This window comes from Neovison vison, chromosome 2 (assembly GCF_020171115.1).
Source record: "Neovison vison isolate M4711 chromosome 2, ASM_NN_V1, whole genome shotgun sequence".
NCBI lineage: Eukaryota > Metazoa > Chordata > Mammalia > Carnivora > Mustelidae > Neogale > Neogale vison.
Window position 1 is genome coordinate 37,816,509 of NC_058092.1, and position 17,454 is coordinate 37,833,962.

The following is a 17,454-nucleotide window of genomic DNA, read 5'->3' on the forward strand; positions in this document are numbered from 1 at the left end:
ATAGTAGGTATCTAATACATGCTAAATGGGTTCATATGGGCCAGGCCTTCGGAACTGGGGACCTAAAGGCTATCTGGGTGGGAGGAGGGGAGCGTCACCTGGGATGTGTCGTGGTTGAAGATGACAGCATTGAGATCCCCACAGTTGTAGTGTTTGATGAGGTCCTCTGTGGTGTAGGGCGCCTGCAGGCTCCCCGCCCGCACGCTCTCATGCTGCAGCAGAGTCTGGTTCAGGGCAAACAGCACCTGCACAGAAGAAAGACAGAAGAATAAGGGCTTTCATTCTAGATCAGGCCAGGGGCCCCGATACCTCCAGGCCCAGCCCTCCTTGCTTTGGACTCTGGGGCAACAGGCCCTGAAACAGGAAAGGTGTGTGAGGCCTGGCACTGGCCAGGTGCAGCCTAAACTCTTCCCCGGGCCTCTGGACATGTTCAGCCTGTTCTCATCCCCAGCCCTTTGCCCACACAGGTCCCAGCTTCTGCTCTGGCTGTCAGCCTCTTACCTACTGATGGGGCAAAATGAGAACCTAGCTGTGTCTGGGGTTAGGGATGATGGGTGAGTTTGTCTTTCAACTAGATTTTTCTTATTCTAGTGCTTAGGAAAGTTCTAGAATGAGCACAGACTAATGGGGTAATCAAGGGCGGGCAAACAACGCAAGACAAACACATGAGCAAAACAAACAGGAAACCCACTTAGATGTCAGGGATCCACCCAAAGGCCACTTCTTCCAGAAGTCATCCCCATTCTAGGCAAAGGCCTAGAAGGAGCCAGGCTTCTCTGAATCTGACCCAAGCTGGCACTGAAGCTCCTTGAGCTCTGGGCCGCTATACGGAGCCCTGGGGACACAGCTGCGGTCTAGCTAGACTGGCCTGGCGTCAGGATCACGCAGAGCACCAGACAAAGATATCTGCTGCCCAGTCCCCATGCCCGGAACTGGCATCTCTGAGGGGGAGCCCAGGATGTGTAGTTTTCAGAGGCTTCCTAGGAACGACATTAGGGGTCTGACTGCTTCTGCCATGAGGACCACGTTCTGATGGAACACAGCCTGCCCAAGAAGGCTCCAAGAGACGATCTCAAATGTCCCATTTTAGATGGGGAAACTGAGGAAGGGACTGGAACTACCTTCACGTGACGATGTATCCCAGACCCCTCTGGCCAAAAAGGGGAGAAATGTAACCACGATCTGGGTTCTTTAGCACAGGTGTAGGGAAAAGCTGCTGCAGTTCCTGGGCAGAAGGTCTGGAGGTCGTCTCAAGCTGTCTGTCCTTGCTGTTGCCCAGTCCCAGCTGGTCCTCCGGTCCTCAGGCCTCGAGCATGCTGTTTGCCCATTATCTGTTTGCCACCTCGGACCACAGTCCACGGCCTGTCACCTCACCAGTTCAGTCCCCAGCATCTCCTGCTGGGCCCAGTGCAATCTGCCCCCTCCCTAGAGACCCCTCCCCTCCCCCCATCCCATAGTCATCTGCCACAGTCACTTTTTGAAAGCACAAATCTGATTGTCTCTCCCCCACTCTCTTTTTTTTTTTCCTTCAAATCTTTCACAGGGGCCTCCTGCCCTCAGAGTAAAGGCCTAGCTTCTCAGCAGAGCCTGCCAGGCAGTGCCCCAGACCCTGCTGTGGTCGAGGACCTTGCTTCCTACTCAGCCCACTTGTTTCCAAACACCCAGCTACTCAGCACTCTCGTGTCTCATGGCGTCTTATATGCTGTTGTCTGTGCACAACAGCCTCCTGCCTCTGCTCTCCACTTGCAAATCCAGACTTGGCCTTCCAGGCTCTGCTCAAATGTCTTCTCAGGAAAGCGTCTCTGACCGCCTGGGGGCTGAGTCAGGCACCTCCCGGAGGGCCCCCCCCCCCCCCCCGCAGTCTCCTTGCGTGGCAGACGGACACAACAGTGGCTCCGGACCTTAACCTGTCTGCATATTCATGCCTTTGGCCACGGAGCTCTTTGGCTCCCTCCCATTCTAACATTGTGACGCTGGACTCTGGATATAAGCAACCAGGACACACAGAGGCCTGGAAAGCATCAGTGGCTGCTGCTGTCTCTTGCAGCTCCACAGCTCTGACAGCAGCCCATGCCAGCCCACGGAGGAATAGGCAGAGCCCAACTGCCTCAGTCGTCCCACTGAGGCCATTTCAGTCCAGCCGACAGATAGCCGGCTCCCGGACGACGCGAGTAGGGCCAGCTGAGCCCAGCAGGGCCCGCCTGCCACTGGGTCCGGACACCTGAGCAGACGCCCAGTGCCAGAGCTGCCCAGCCCGCTGCGACGATGGACAAGCGATCCGCCATGCTTCTGTCCCCCAACCCGGCGCGAACATGAGGTGGTGCCTGCCGTTCAGCTCCCTGGCTCTCCCACTAGGCTCTGAGCTTCTTGAAGACAGGACTTATGCCCTACTCGTTTTGTGTCTGCAGCTCTCAGCACAGGGCCGGTTAACGAGAGGATGTCGCTCCATCCTTTCCCTAGCACCTTAGTGCCACCTAGTGCCCCCTGCTGTGGTCCGTAGCTTCCTATTTCGAGGTTACTCAGTAAGCCCCTCAGACAAGATCTTGGAACTCTGGCGCTCTGTCTGCAGTTGGGGGCTGCTGCTACCACAGGGCAGGAGCTCCCACCAGGGACATCAGCCACCTCCTTCCAGAACACACGATCTGACCAGAAAAGCTCATGTAATAAGGTACACAACGTACTGATGTGGGCAACAGGGCCAAGCGTGTTGGAGAGATCCCATCCACCTGCACCCTCCCGCTTCTGATTCTGGCAGGCAGAGAGCCGGAGAGCACTGGCGTGCAGCTGCCCAGGTTGCTCCCCATCATGAGCTGGCTGGGGACGAGGTCAGACCCCACCTCCGGGCCTTCCCCAGGCTCTGCTGTGCGCCCTGACATTCAATGTGCGGCCACCTGGTGCAGGGTGTCAATGGCAGCCTGGTGGCTGGGACCCATTGCAGGAGGCAGCGATGTTGCTGTGCACGTCACTAAGGCAACAGGCACTTCCTTCCACACCTAACAGGCCTTGCATGAAAGCATCCATGTCAGGCTAGAAGGCTCCACTTCCCTGCGAGGCTGGGATCCATGGGCTCCTGCAACCACACCCCACCCCGGGGCACACCTGCCTGGGGTGAGGTCATCCATTCAGGTCCCCAGAAGCCTTAACTGGAGGGGAAATGGCTTCCCTGGGCCTCCCTAGACCCATGGAGTCATTTCCACAGTCCCGTGGTTTTCGTGGAGTGTGGATGTGTTCCAACGAGTTAAGCACGTTACCGTCTATAGGGTGCTAAGAACAGTCCTGGCGTGGAGTGAGAGCTGGAGGAATGCTTGGTAAATAAAACTTGGAAGAAAATAGACTTGAACCTTCCCAGATTGGAGCTGGAAGGGCCTGTGTAGGTCATCCGCTCCAGCGGTTTTTTAAACCTTTTTTTTTGGCCATAGAATCCTTTTTTATTGTTACTGTTTTCCAAAGGAAACTTACTTGGAACTCACTATGTGGAGCAGATAAAAGTGGAACTTTTCCCAATTGATGTGAGGAGACAACTAGAGCCTGAGGTCCTAGAGGCTCAATGCCCTCCTGCAACAGAGGCTCCCCTGGCTTTTTCGTGGAACCCATGGGTCTCCTGGAGCCCAGTTTGAGAACCACGATCTCATCCTGTGCCCTCATCATAGAGAAGAAGAAAGGAGACAGGGGGCCGAAGTGGTCAAGAGAGAGTTCACCCAAGCCCACACAGGGAAGCTAGGGGCAGAGCAGACTCAAAGCCAAGCATGACGCCCAGGCCAGGACCCTTTGTGGTGCCACAGATTGGGGATGGATTTCAGGATGTTCACTGGCATGGCCCAAGTTCATCCCACATACGTTACCACACCTGTCTTCCTTTTGCAGTCTTGTGAAATAGCCCACAATAGCAACAGAGTATTTATTATTAGCATGTTACAGAAAACTGAGAGCAGATCATTTAAGACATTCCCAGTGTGGTGGGGCTTGGACAGAAACTCACACTGATCATTCTGGCAAAGTTTGGTGCCTTCCACAGACCCTCCCCACCTCCTTCCCCAGTCTTGGCACTTATCCCATAAAAAGTGTCCGTCTCAGGTGAGTCCCCATTCCCTGCCTGTGTAGACTGAGAGCTTGGTAAGGGCAGGGAGCCTGCCTCTTTGTTCAGTGGTCATGGCTGGAGAGCAGAGGTTTGGGAACTATTTTGGGAGGTGGACTGTTGACTGTCTGAGACCTGACTGTGATCAAATCATATGCTCTGCCCCCCCACCTCCCACCTCCTAGTCATCCTTTGCAACTCGTGAAGAGGTCCTCATGGGTTCATTACTAGGGTCCTCATGTTTATGGAGCACTTACTCTGGGTCAGGTATCTTCTAAGCTCATGTTAATTTATTTAAAGTTTACAGCAACTTTAAGGTAAGTCTAGTATTAGCTCCAATTAATAGATTAAAAAACCCCAACCCCAGAGCAAAGACAGTACTCACCAACGTGACAGAACTGGAGAGGGATGGGACATGCACTTGGGCTTGGGCAGGTCAGCCCTTGAATCCATCCTCCTATCAGCCCACTGCCCACTGGGGCCTCCCTCTGCTCTCCCTAGGGGACAGCTAGCAAAGTGCATGTCCTGATTCATAGATGGGAAACCAAAGAAGCAGAGGGGCCCAAGGCCACATGGCTTGCATGGGGCAGAGCTGGGCTTTGAATGATATCTGTCTGGCTCCAGAACAGGTTCCTATGACTGGAACTTCAAGAGAATATGTGCTTCTTCATGAGCATTCTTGGTGCTTCCGACAGATACAGGGAAGTGGCACTTCTTCATTCATTCAACAAACAGTTACTTTTTGTGGATTCTCTGCAGGGATCTGGGGCTGGTGGATGAACTGGGCATGGTCTCCACCTCTATGGAGCTCATTTCAGAGGCAGATATCCCAACTGACCGTGACAGTAGAGGGTGGTAAGTGAGGCCCCTGAAGCCCCATGCACAGGCACGGAAGACCCTCGCCCTAATTTCTGCCTCCCTCCCACTCACCCTGAATTCCCAAGCCTGGCGCAGCTCACAGTCTCCTGGGCCTCCATGCTTTGTGCCCCGGGCCACTTTAGAATAACAAACCCTCCTCGTCAAAGCCGCTGTGGCCCACTCTAGGATAATGTTTATGATAAAGCTTTGACATGGAATAACAAACACTGGGTAGAGGCTAGAGCCACTTTGCTCCCCCTGGATGACCGCAAGTGGAGGCCCAGCCACCGGGAGGACCTGAGCATCCCAGGGCTGCCCCCCTTACCGGGGCTGGCCCGTGCCGTCTGCTGAGTGTAGGCCCGGAATTTAAACACGTTTTCAAACACAGGCCTAGGATGGAGTGAGACAGGCGCCAGGAGGGTGGGGACAGGTTTATTGTTCCAGATTAGTCTAGTAAACAGTCCTGAATGGGCTGAGATGGTGAACACCTAAGCCTTGTGTTCACTTGCTGGCCCAGCACCATCAGTGTGAGGACAGACAGCGAGACGCCCTCTGCCAGAGGACGTGCTGCAACCCAGGGCTCCTTGGGACAGGCCTGGCTCTCAGGCTGGGGTTCTGAGGTGGATGATGAGTACCTCTCACCCCAAAGCACAGGGAAGTCACAGCACAGGCCCCAACCCCCTCAGCAACGCTTACTGAGCACCTGCCATGTGCCAGACACTGTTCTAGATGCTGGGGATTTAGTTAGCGACAGAACAGACCCCAATCCTGCTCTCATTGAGCTTACCTGTTGGAGCAAACAGAGAATAAACAAAGTGATCAGTAAAGTATTAGGGTCTGGCCCGTCAGATGCACACAACAATGACTCCATTGAACTGGGGCCCGAGACTGCCTCCGGCCACTCTGAGCTCATCAAGCCTCCCAATCAACAGGTAAAGACGGGCGTCACTGTGCTAGCCGGCATGACGGATCCTGACCAGCAGGGGAAATGGACGGCTGCCCCACAGGGAGGGAGAGAAGAGCCTGTCTGGCACACACGGGATCCCTCAGGGCGCCTCCTAGTATCACCACACCCTGCGATTAACCCACGTCATGCGAAACCGCAACAACGCAATTCAGGCAGTCAGGACTCCTAATGGTCCGGATCCTTCGGTAATGAAGGTCTGGGTCACCCCACCCGCTGTGAACCACAAGCAGCTGAGGTGCCTGCAAAAGGTAAAGGGATGAAAGGAGTGTGGTGGGAGCAGAGGAAGTTATAAATAGCAGCTTATGAGCACAGGACCAGCGACTGAAGCAAAAGACAGAATCAAAAGCAAAAGTTCAAGAGTGTTTCTTCCTTATTTTAAGAATCTTTGTATGTGTATAAAATATTTTCTTCTCTCTCCTTTTTCTTTTTTTCTGCCCCAGGCATGTAGCATAAGACATACTGACTTTGTATTGTAGTATTTAAGTATTCTTAACTTTATATAGTCATATTTAAGTTACAATGTTTCAAGGAGAAGAGTACGCATTACCCAAAGGCTTTGACTCCTCATCCTGGGAAGCGCATTCTGGTTGCACGCAGGATCGCTGTATCATGTTAGGTGGAATTAGGACCCATTATTGTTTTTTTTTTTTTTTAAGATTTTATGTATTTCTTTGATAGAGGGATCACTAGTAGGCAGAGAGGCAGGCAGAGAGAGAGAGGGAAGCAGGCTCCCCGTGGAGCAGAGAGCCTGATGCGGGGCTCGACCCCAGGACCCTGAGATCATGACCTGAGCCAAAGGCAAAGGCCCAATCCAATGAGCCACCCAGGTGCCCCATGTTATTTTTCTTTATTTGGAAATGAAGTATGGTTTAAAGGGATGTTTGTGAGTGCCAAGTTAACAAAGGATGCACTTATGATGGTTAATTTTATTTGTCAACTTGACTAGGCCATGGTACCCAGATAGTCAAACATTATTCTAGAAGTTTCTGTGAGGAGACTTTTTAGAAGTGACTGACATGTAAATCAGTAGACTTTGAAAAAAGCAGATTAGGTTCCAGAATAATTAGATGAGGGTGGGTCTCATCCAATAAGTGGAAGGCCTTCATAGAAAGAGGCCAACCTCTTTTGTTGAAGAGAATTCTGCCCACACACTGTCTTTGGACTAAAATTACAGCATCAGTTTTCCCCTGGCCTCCAGCCTGCCAGTCTACCCTATAGACTTTGGACTTGCCAGCCTCCACAATATGTAAGCCAATTCCTTAAAAGAAATCTATTCACCCAATCCACCCATCCAACCACCCACCCATCCATCTATCCATCCAACTTGGGGTACTATTGCCCTGGAAAACCCTGACAGATACAGTATGTGTTACGGGGAGAAACCAAAGCAAGAAAGGGGGCAGGGGTTGGTAAGGTAAGGGAGATAGTAGGTGCAAAGGCCCTGTGCAACTGTGAGAAGCAGCAGAAGCCAGGGTGGCGGGAGCTGAGTAAAGAAGGAGGACAGTGATGGGAGATGGTGTCAGAACTGGTTAGGAGGCCATGTTCCATGGGCCATTGTAAGGATGCTAGGAAACCATCCCTTATCATAATCTTTTCAGGGAATGGATTGTTATTGCCACATGACATTTGAGGAAACAGGCCTTGAGGATGGTGAGTCTCCTGCACAGGGTCTCAAGTTGATGGACTGGAACTGGGATTCCAATTCAGGTCCAGCTGACAGGTACTGAGTTCTTTCGGCTACCCCTGGGCCTGACCTGCCGAGCTACCTCCACTCAGTTGTTGGTAGGAAGAATCGACATGAAGAGTCAAACAGAGACCAGTGTGGGAGGCCCAGCGTCTGAGTGGGGGTCAGCTGAGAAGAAGGAGGGGTGCTAGAACATTAGCCACGAGCCTGGTCAGAGCTGACACGAGGAGAGGAGAGAGGTCATGATTGCCAAGGTAGCCCGCCTTCTGGAGGGCTTTCCTGTGCTACGGCTCTCCGCCCTGGCCTGACAGATTCTCATTTGTCATGCCGAGTTCTCCCCTGCCTCAGGGCCGTCCCCTTGCTCTGTTCTGCCTGAAACCACCTTTCCACCCATCGATTCACGCCTGCCTGCCACTTGGCTATAGGGCTCCTTCCTCAGAAGGCCTTCCTGTGCCAGGGGCTGGGCAAGTTCCCAGAGCACCCAGCACGGCTCGGACACTTTGCCCTCCCCCAGCTTCACGACTGTTTCATGCTTGTTCTCCCTGCCCCCTGCTGATGTGCCAAGGGCAGGCAAATCGTCTGACTTGGTCACAGCTGTTTCTGCAGCAGAGAGCACAGAGCCTGACACATAGTAAATGCTTCAGAAATACTTGTAGAGTGAATGAATAAAAAGTGGAGCAAGTTAGTCATCCTAGAACCCCAGTAGGTCCCTACCCGGACCCAGTACTGTCCCGGGCCCAGAGCCAGGAAAGCTGAGTCCCGGGGGCCTTGGGCCTCCATCAGTCTGTCAGTGCCTGGGGTTGGCGCGCAGGGCTGATCCGCCCATGGGAAGATTTCTCCAGCCCGGGAGAGCGTTCCTCAAAGGATAGAGCCCACCGGGTTCTGGTTGAGGTTTATTTGTTTATTCTCCTTGCCTCACTGACGGCACCAAAGCAGTGCCGACAACTTCCCTGCTTCCTGCTCAGTATTCTGAGTCCCCTGAGCCCCCGGGACAGAATCCTGTCTCCGGACACTGGGCTACCGAGCAGCAGGCATCCAAATAAACACAAGGTTTCCTGGAGCCAGGCACTGGCTCTGGCTTGGCAGGGAGGACCAGAGATCTCATGTCTGTCTGAGTCTAGGCAAGTCATTTGCCTTCCCTGGGCCTTGGTTTACCCACCCATGCAGAAGACCAATTCACACATGCATCAAGGAAGTATGTACTGAGAAATGATCAGATGCTCTTCTAGGCTCTGGAGGTATAGCAGTAAACACAACATTCCCTCTAGTGGGAGGAAGCTGACAATAAACAAAAACAAAACGAGCAAAAGATGTCCATTAGAGAGTGATAGTGGCTGAGAAGGAAACAAGGCAAGGAGCACAGGAGGGGTGTGTGTGTGTGTGTGTGTGCTGGGGGTTGACATTTTGGGAGTAATGCCCAGTAAAGGTACAAGAGAAGTGATGTTGCAGATCTGAAGGAGAAGGAGCTGAGGGAGGTGGTTCTGTGGACACAGAGAGAAGACTGGTATGGGGCAGAGGAAGCAAGTGTAAAGGCCCTGGGGCAGAGGCAGGCCTGCTGGATGTGACAGGCAGGAAGGAGGCCAGTGTGACTGGAGAGGAGTGAGCGAGGGGGAGCAGGTAGTGAGGTCTGTCTCAGGCAGGACCCAATGGAAAACCGATGGTGCACGGTCCATGAAGCGAGTTCCAATGAAGTAAGTTCAACTGCAAGGGTAACTAAAGTACTTTGAACGACGGAACATTGATAGAGGTGCAGAGGGGTTGGTGGGGCACTGAGGAGTAGCAGCGGTGGAAGCTTTCCTGCCCCAAGCCTTAAGGGGAAAGGGGGGAGCGGTGATGGACCTGAACGTCAGGGGACAGCACAGCTACCCCTCCCTGGCCTAGCAGGACAGAGAGGAAGGAGGGGGCACGAACTGTCCCAGCTCTCTTCCCCTCCTGCCAGCGCTCCCCACTGACATCAGGACAAATGAGGCCAGGCAATGTCCCAGCAGCTCTGGGCTCTGAGAGGGGAGAACAGAGGGTCCATCTGGAGAGGAAAAGGGATTTCCAGAACATAGATGGAGGTAGGGCGAGGTGGGCAGAGAGGAACACATCCCTTAAGGCCTGTGGGCCTTGAAAGCCTTTGGCTCCCCCTGAGTGAGACGGGAAGGCCTGCAGTCTGAGCAGAGGAATGCTGTGGTAACCCTTCTGATCTGGAATCCAGGGGGACAGGAATAAGTAAGATCAGAGGGAAGATGAAGGTAGCTTTGTCTTCCTCCTGAAGAGGGAGCAAGTGAGCAGCTCCTCGCTTCTCCTTGCCATCCCCATCCCAAACCCCAGCCACAACCCAAAGAACCTTGGACTTGGCTTCCAGTGCAGCCGGTCCGGCTCCGTGAACGCCCACCGGCCGGACCCCGGTGGTGCCGGCCACATCCTCCCTCCGCACTGCAGTGTGGGCTGGGCGAGCAGCTTTCCTGGGCGGGCAGCAGAGGCTGAGTCACCCTAGCTTTCTTCCCTTCTTTTCTCCTAACGCCTAGCTTCTCCACCCAAAGACCACCCTTAAAGATCCCAGCGTTCCTCTTCTGTCCTTCAAGTCATGCCAGGAAATGCTCATAAATCCGGAGCCACCCACACGAGGAGATTAGCGTTCTGCTTGGTAGGGAGGTTGATAGGCTGGGTATGGGGGAAGGGACAGGCCTTTCTTGGGGGTCTCCAGGAAGGGAGCTGACATGGGGTCTGTCCTGTTGGAGGGCAAAGGGGTCCTCTGGCTTTCAGATTGAGGCACAGATAAGCTCGAGGCAGGCTGGAGACCCAGATTCTGGTGCTGCTGGCTCTGACCCAGATCAATTCCAGGACACACTCTCCAGGTCCCTTGGGGTCCCCTCTGAAACACAAGAGTGTGGGGGCACCTCTCCGCTCTGGGAGTCAGGTTCTGTGAGCATAACACTTTAGGACAGTGCTACCCCACTACCACACGATTTAAACAGTCTATGGTTCTAGGCACTTTGCATATGGAAGCTTGTTTATTCTTCCCAAGAGCTGTGTGAGGTCCCGGTGAGCCACCCCCTTTTACCGGCAGGGAAATCAAACTCAGGAAAGTAAGTGACCTCCATGCTCCCCCATCAGCAGGTCGATGTGACAAGTGTCTCAGCTCTGCCGGGCTGAGCGCACCCAGTACCCCCTGCCCCGCGGTCCATGCTCTGCCACGAAACGTCTTTGCTCCCCAGTCACCACATCTGATATAAATTGAATAAATAAATAAATAAATTGATTTATTCAAATAAATTGAATAAAAAGAGCAAAATGGATCAGAAAGACCCAGAGAATTATCTAGGCCAACCTAGTCTCATGCATAAAGCTGAGGAACATCCAGGCAGTGGAGGAGATGGACAGACAAACAGGCAGTTCTAAGATGGGGTGCTAAGTTCATGATAAAAGGAAAAAACAGGGCCTTTGGGAGGGGGGTCTGTGAGGCAGCCTGGGTATTGGTGAAGGAAGTAGCTTCAGGCTGGGCTGTGCAGGACGGGTGGCGCTGGGAGGGAAGCGCATTCAAGGTCAAGGGGCCCGGAAGTGCATGCTGTTCTTCAAGCGCCTGTGTCCGGAGTTAGGCCTGGAGAGGGTCCGGGATGGAGGGCCTTCCATGTCAGCCTACGAGCTCTACACTCCACTAGCTGGAGGATTTGGCCCCTTGGCCCTTCTCGGCAGGATCATCAGCTCTTAGGCTGACATGGTGGGGACCCCAGATGCGCAGACTGACCCCCACACAGGGACAACGGTGTGCACGGCGGGCGGTCAGTCAGAGGTGACCACGGCGGCCCCCACCATCATCATTACTATGAAGCGGCTGATCCACAGGTTGAAAGCTGTAGCTTTCCTTGTCCCTGCTGTCTCAGACCTGCCTGCTGACACAGCTGCCTAGACTTCAAAAGGCAAAGCTCCATTTTCATTTGCAAAATCAGTATGAAATTCCTTGAGGGCTTGTCTAATTCCTTCTGGTCTGACCACACGGCAATTACTGATGTACAGGCGGTAGGAGGGGGTGGTCTCACAGGCCCTCCAGCAGCGTGAGGACCTCCACTCTGGGTTCCCGGCAGCCGCCAGGGAGGACGGCACCAGAATGGGCACCTCCGGGGGACCTGGGACCAGAGGCGAGGGCTGGCCCTGGGAGGGCTCCCTGCTGATGGCTTGTTGGCTACACCACAGGCTACCAACTGCTTCAGGGATGGAGTAGTGTGTCTAGCAGCAGGATGGGCAGGGCTCTGGCCCAGGTTCAAATGTGGGTCCTGCTCTGTGCAGGCTGCGTGAAGTTCCTACTCTGGCTTTTCTGGTGATACCTTGCTACGAGAAGGTGGGACAGGCCTTTCTCCTTTCTGAGCCTTAGTTCACCCATCTGTAAGTGGGGAGAATAGGATTTGTCCTCCCTGGCTAGTGAACTAGCTCCCTAAAAACATTGTAAACATTATCATCCTTCCTTAGGGCATTTTAAGACACTTCTGTTCCTCTAAGCAGCAGCAGGGCTGTTCTGAGAAGGGGCAGAAGCCTGCATGTGTGGACTGGGTTCTCATTCACTCCTCCAGTGTGGATTACTGCCAGGCTGTGCGTCAGCTACTGAGGCCATAGAACCAAATCAGTACCATTTCTATTGTCAAAGAGCTCAAGGTCAGAGGCGGAGTGGAGCAAGGAAGGAGGTGCCCAAGGAAGCCTTGCAACAAGATGTTAACACACCGTGTGAAAACTGGGCAGGAGGATGAACTTGGGGTGGAGGGAGCCGCAGCAGGAGGGACTCATCCTGCTGGGGGAGGACCACATCCGGGATTCGGAGGAGGCAATCCGATCTGCAGTGGTGTCTATGGCATGTCTGTGGGAGCGTGCCTTTGTCATGTGGAAGAGAAAGAAAAGGAACTCCAGGTGGTGTTGATGTCCATGCAAAGGCCCAGGGAAGCTGGCCACTTGGGGGAAATGTGTGGATGACCCTGTGAGCTGGAGTGGGTGCGGAGGAGGAATGTGGAGCTCAGGCTTCACCCAAGGAAAGGCAAGAAGGCCCAGAAGTGATCAAACAGGGAGTGACTAGCCAGGCTTTCCACTGAGAAGCTGTTTCGTGGAGCTGCTTCATGGAGAAAGGATAGGAGAAGCATGAACTGCAGGCAGGAGACAGTCGTGGCCCTCTCTGGTCCAGGAGAGGTGAGGAGTCCCCACCTGGCCCTGGGGTTCTGGGGGTGCATGGAGGAAGTAAATGTGGGCTCAGATTCCAATTCCTTCCTGGTCTAGATGGTTTAGAACCCTCCAACTCAGGGCTCTGAGTGTCTTTCCTTGCCCACTGCTGCCCTCCTCCCCTGCTCCAAATTTTGGGGACCAGCCCTCCTCTACTTCAGGAAGGCTTAAGCCTCATTCAGGGGAGCAGCTGGACAGAGAAGGTGCTGGTTAAGAATGGCAGGAAAGAAAGTAGACTGCTGGCAGGGGTTTCTTCAGGAGCTGGCATGGGGCTGATGGCCTTGACAGCCCCAGGGGATGGACCCTCTTGTTAGTGTACATCAAAGGAGACAGCGACACAAAACTTGGCCTCATGGACAAAACTAAAATGCAGTCCCAATGTCTCCTGCCTTTCACCTATTCAAAGGTGACACATCCCGGCAGCAGGATGGGAAAGTTGAAAAGGTCAGGCGAGGGAGGGGTCTTGGATCTTGCAGAAGCTCTTCACTCTATGGAGGGGATGTTGAAGCCCAGAGAGGGCAGGAAGGTGCCCAAGGTCACACAGCAAGTAGGGGATGCAGACTAAGGCAGGAGTGAGGCATCTGTCTGTTTTACTTGGGCAGCTCAGGTCTCCTCTGCCCCCTCCTCCCTGCTTTCCCCCCTTTGCAGAAAAGGAAAATGTTTTTAGACCTGAGGCAAAAGAATGAGAAATTGAAATCTGAGCCTTGGGTCTTGGGAAAAGAATACAGAGAAGGCAGACACATTCTAGGGGAGCAAAGGGCTGCTTACTCTGTAGACAGGAAGCACTCAGTGCTACCCAAGTTTCCTTCTACGCCCCTCTGACCTGGGAGGGCAGGTGGATTATGGGCCTGTGGGAACAGAGAAAGACCCCCATGAGCGCTGGGCCAGTCTGCCTCCAGGATTCACTGTGGTCAGAAGGAGAAGTGTTCCAGCCTCTTACCTAGCTCCCTGCTGGCAGCCTTCTCATGGGGTCCCAGGCCCAATTCTGCACTCCACTGCCTCTCCCGGAACTGCCACCTGGGCCCCACCATATGGAGGGCAGGACTCCTTGTTGGTCCCCACTCATGCACACCCACACGTCTGTCCGGCCCTGCCTGTAAGCACACCTCCTCCAAGGAGGCCTCTTTTCAGCTGCAGCCTGTGTCTGCCTTCTTCTTTTGTGAACTTGGAAAGGTGAGCAGCAGTCCAGAGTTTCTTTCTGTCTTGGGGTGTCTGGGACTCTAAGTGAACAGGAGCTGTATAAGAATGTATGTGTACACATGTGTGAAGGAGAGAGTTGCAGGTGGAGATAAAGATAGGTACATAGAAGGTAGATGATTGATTGATTGATAGATGATGGATGGATAGAAGACAGATTCAGGACAGGGTGTAAAGTCTTCCCTGTGCATTATCCCCGCCATGAAGAGGCCTAACCACAGACTGACATTTGCACATGTAACAGACATCCCCTCTGGGCCAGGAGCTGGACAGCAGTCTTTGGGAACACTGAAAGGAGCATGATTTCCACTCCCCACTTCCTGATACCAAGCAGTTCCATCAATCATTCTCCACGGTCCAGGCTTAGACCTGGCCCTGACATGGGTGTGTCTTCTCTCTCTACACATTCCCTTTTACTATTATTTCTCCTTGCTGTGGGAGAGTGCTGCTCGGGGTGATCCTGGGCCTTGAGGACAAGGATGTGGGCTGCATACTACTATACCCTGAGCATCCCTGACCTGATGCTGGACCCACTGGTTCTCGGCCTAACAGGGAAAAGTGATGGTGTGTGTGGGTGCAAACTTAAAAACAAAACAAAACACAAAAAACCATAAAAACATAAATGAGACCATAGCACTCCCAGGCTTAAATACTTCATGGCTCTGCTCTGCTCTAGGAATAACAACTGACTTCTTCAACCAGGACTTTTAGCTCTGCTTGGCGGAGGCCATGCGTGTTCCTTTGATTCATCTCACTTCCTGTCCTCTTTGCTCTGTGTTGTCAACATGTTGCCTTTACTGATTTTTTGGAACATGCTATTTCTTTCCCACTTCAGGGCCTTTGCCCATACAGGTCCTTCTGCCAAGCATGCCCTTTTCATCACCCTTTCTTTTGCTTCATTAATTCCTCCTTATATTTCAGATAATGGTTCAAGCCTTCGTTACCTTCTGAAAACTTCCGTGATGCCCCAATCAGCTCAGGGAGCCCCACGCAGCTTTCCTACCCTGTATTCTTCCTTCATCTATGGATGTAATCATTTGTTTAATGTCTGCTTATCCCAATAACAATTTTACTATCACAGGCTAGTCATTTGTTCCATGCCAGACACTGCACAAAACTCTTCTCAAATATTATTTCACTAAAGCCCCCAACAACCCTGTGAAGTACTTAGAATTTTGATCCTAATTTTACAGATGAGGCAAAGGAGGCACAGAGTGGCTCAGTGACTTGCCTGAGATCACACAGCAAGGAAGTAGTAGACCAATCAAGACAGTTTGGCCGTTTTAGCCACAGTCTGGTCTACAGTCCACTGCTGTGTAGACAGGATGAAGGGAAACAGATCTACTTTGCTCCTCCTAAAACCTCCGGGACCTACTCTGGGACTTGCCACTCTCAGTTACCCACAAAAGGGAGGGAAAGACAGAGACACTGGGGTGCCAGTAGTCAGAAAGATACCCTTGGGCAGCCAGCCCTCCAGGAGCCCCCAGGGGCCACATCTTCCTTGCTCCCTGGTTCCAGAATTAGGAAGAACCAATATGCGGGACATGCGGGACATGTCACAGGTACAGAGAGAGGGGCTATTACAGTAGCTGGGAGTTCATCCCTCACCTGCAGGCCTGGGCCATCCCAGACCATGAACGTGGAGAGGGCCTTCCTTCTAGAGTCCTAATGCCTGCCTCCTTGAAGCTTCGTCTCCTGCTGGAGACACCAGCCTGCTCCTGAGACTGGCATCCATGCTGAAGATGAGGGCCCAGTCCCTTCACGGGACACCAAGGGGGCCCCTCACCTCCTTCCCCGTGGAGCAGCAAGCAGCTGGTCCTGGGGGTCTGGGCCCGGGAGCAGGCCCGGGAGGTCAGCAAGCCTGGGAGGCTTCCCTCAGCTCCCCGGCCCCCCTTTGAAGGGGATCAGGTTCCCCCACAAACATAATTGAATGAAAATATGAGAGAGAAAAGGTCTTTGTTCTCCCATTTACAGCGTCAGAAAATATGTAACAAATTAGCCGTTTATGAGGTAAGAGAACAGGGCTGTGCGCTGCGGCAGGGAGGCTCGGCGGCCGCACAAGGGGGCCTTTCAGCACGCCAAGTGTGGGGGGCAGCGCAGCCTGGGCTGGACGACTTCGGCCCTGGGCCGGCCTGCCTGCAAGCACGGCCTGGCACCAGCAGGATGGAGGCAGGCCCCATCTGAGCCCCTGGCTCAGACCGGGTGCAGCCTGGGGACTGGAAACAGGCCGCCACCTAGTCAAGGATGAATACAGCCCTTGGAAGGATCAGGCGGCCCGAGAGTGGGAGTGGGGACCAAGGCCTGACTTCCAAAGCCACCTCTGACCGCTTCCCTGGAGTGACCCTGAGTGATTTCCTCTCTTGCTGGGGACCAGCTTTTCCTCCCTGGGGGAGGGTGCTGCTCACACTGATTTCCGGGGCACACGCATCTCCCTGTGGGAAGGCCTCAGTGGCTCCCCTGCAAATTTCCCTGAACTTGAGGAGTGGAGACGGGCTTCCTGGCATTGCACCGGATTTTTCTTTCCAGGGTTTGATCAAAAAATTCCAGCTGAAGTATCGAATAGAGGGTGTCATTAAGGCTGGGGGTTGGGGGGATGTATGTGGAACCAGTGAGGGGGTGGTTGGCTGAGCAGGAAGCAGCCCCCTCAGCAGGGGGAGGAAAGGGGAGAACACTGCCGGTGCCATTATTTGCTTCCCGGGGTGTCCCGAACAGCAAGGTGGGGTGGGCTGAGAGCATTCAGAAGGAGGTCCTTTGGGCTACATGGGGATTCTCCGAGCTGGGATTTAATTCCCCTGACTTGCCTCTCTGTAGTTCCGACGCCTGAGGACCTGCTAGTCCATGGGGCGTCACTCCCACTCGAGGACTTGGCATCCTATGATTGGGAATTTCTGATTCCGTGGTTGTGCCACAGGTTTCGAGGCCACTGCTTCCCTGATGTTTATGCCACTGCAGGCGTTCAGGGCCAGAGTCCCCCGAGCTGCCAGGCAGCCCGGCCCGTGGGACTATCCTGTGAGTCCCACCGTCTGCGCTCCAGCCTTGCACTCCCCTCTCCCATCGCACTGGGGCAAGAGGCTCGCAAGGGCCCCAGGCCTCGGAGAGCACATGCTGCTGAGATCACGGGGCCGCGCCAGTCTGGTGTAAGGAATCCCTGCGAAAAGCGGGGTGCTGGGCTTCAGCATGAATATCCTGAGTGTTTCGTCTGCAGTCACAAACACATAGCTTTCCTGGATCTGATTTTATTTATTTTGATTGGATCTTAACGGTTCTTTACAAGGCTGAAACTGAAGCTGCCTGGGGTCCTCGGGAGACTTGCTAAAACTTCAAGAGCACCCAGTTTAGCAGAGCGACTTGAAAGTCAATCAGCGGTGAGGGACAATTTGCCTCATTATTTCCAGCCCTGGAATTTGGCAGCAGAGGGAGTTCTGGGTCTGGTGTGGACGCCGTGCTGGGCAATCAACACAGTGGGGTCTGTCCCCCCTGGGTATG

The 17,454-nt window shown here is 53.6% G+C and overlaps 1 protein-coding gene across 1 annotated transcript in view; it reads right to left on the reverse strand.

The window, feature by feature from the left end:
• The window catches only part of TRABD2B (TraB domain containing 2B), a 203,551-nt gene that overhangs the window by 37,849 nt on the left and 148,248 nt on the right, over window positions 1-17,454 (reverse strand). Inside the window, exon 3 of the mRNA XM_044238186.1 lies at window positions 99-245. Coding sequence (XP_044094121.1) covers window positions 99-245 — 147 coding nt within the window. The remainder of the gene's footprint in view (window positions 1-98; window positions 246-17,454) is intronic.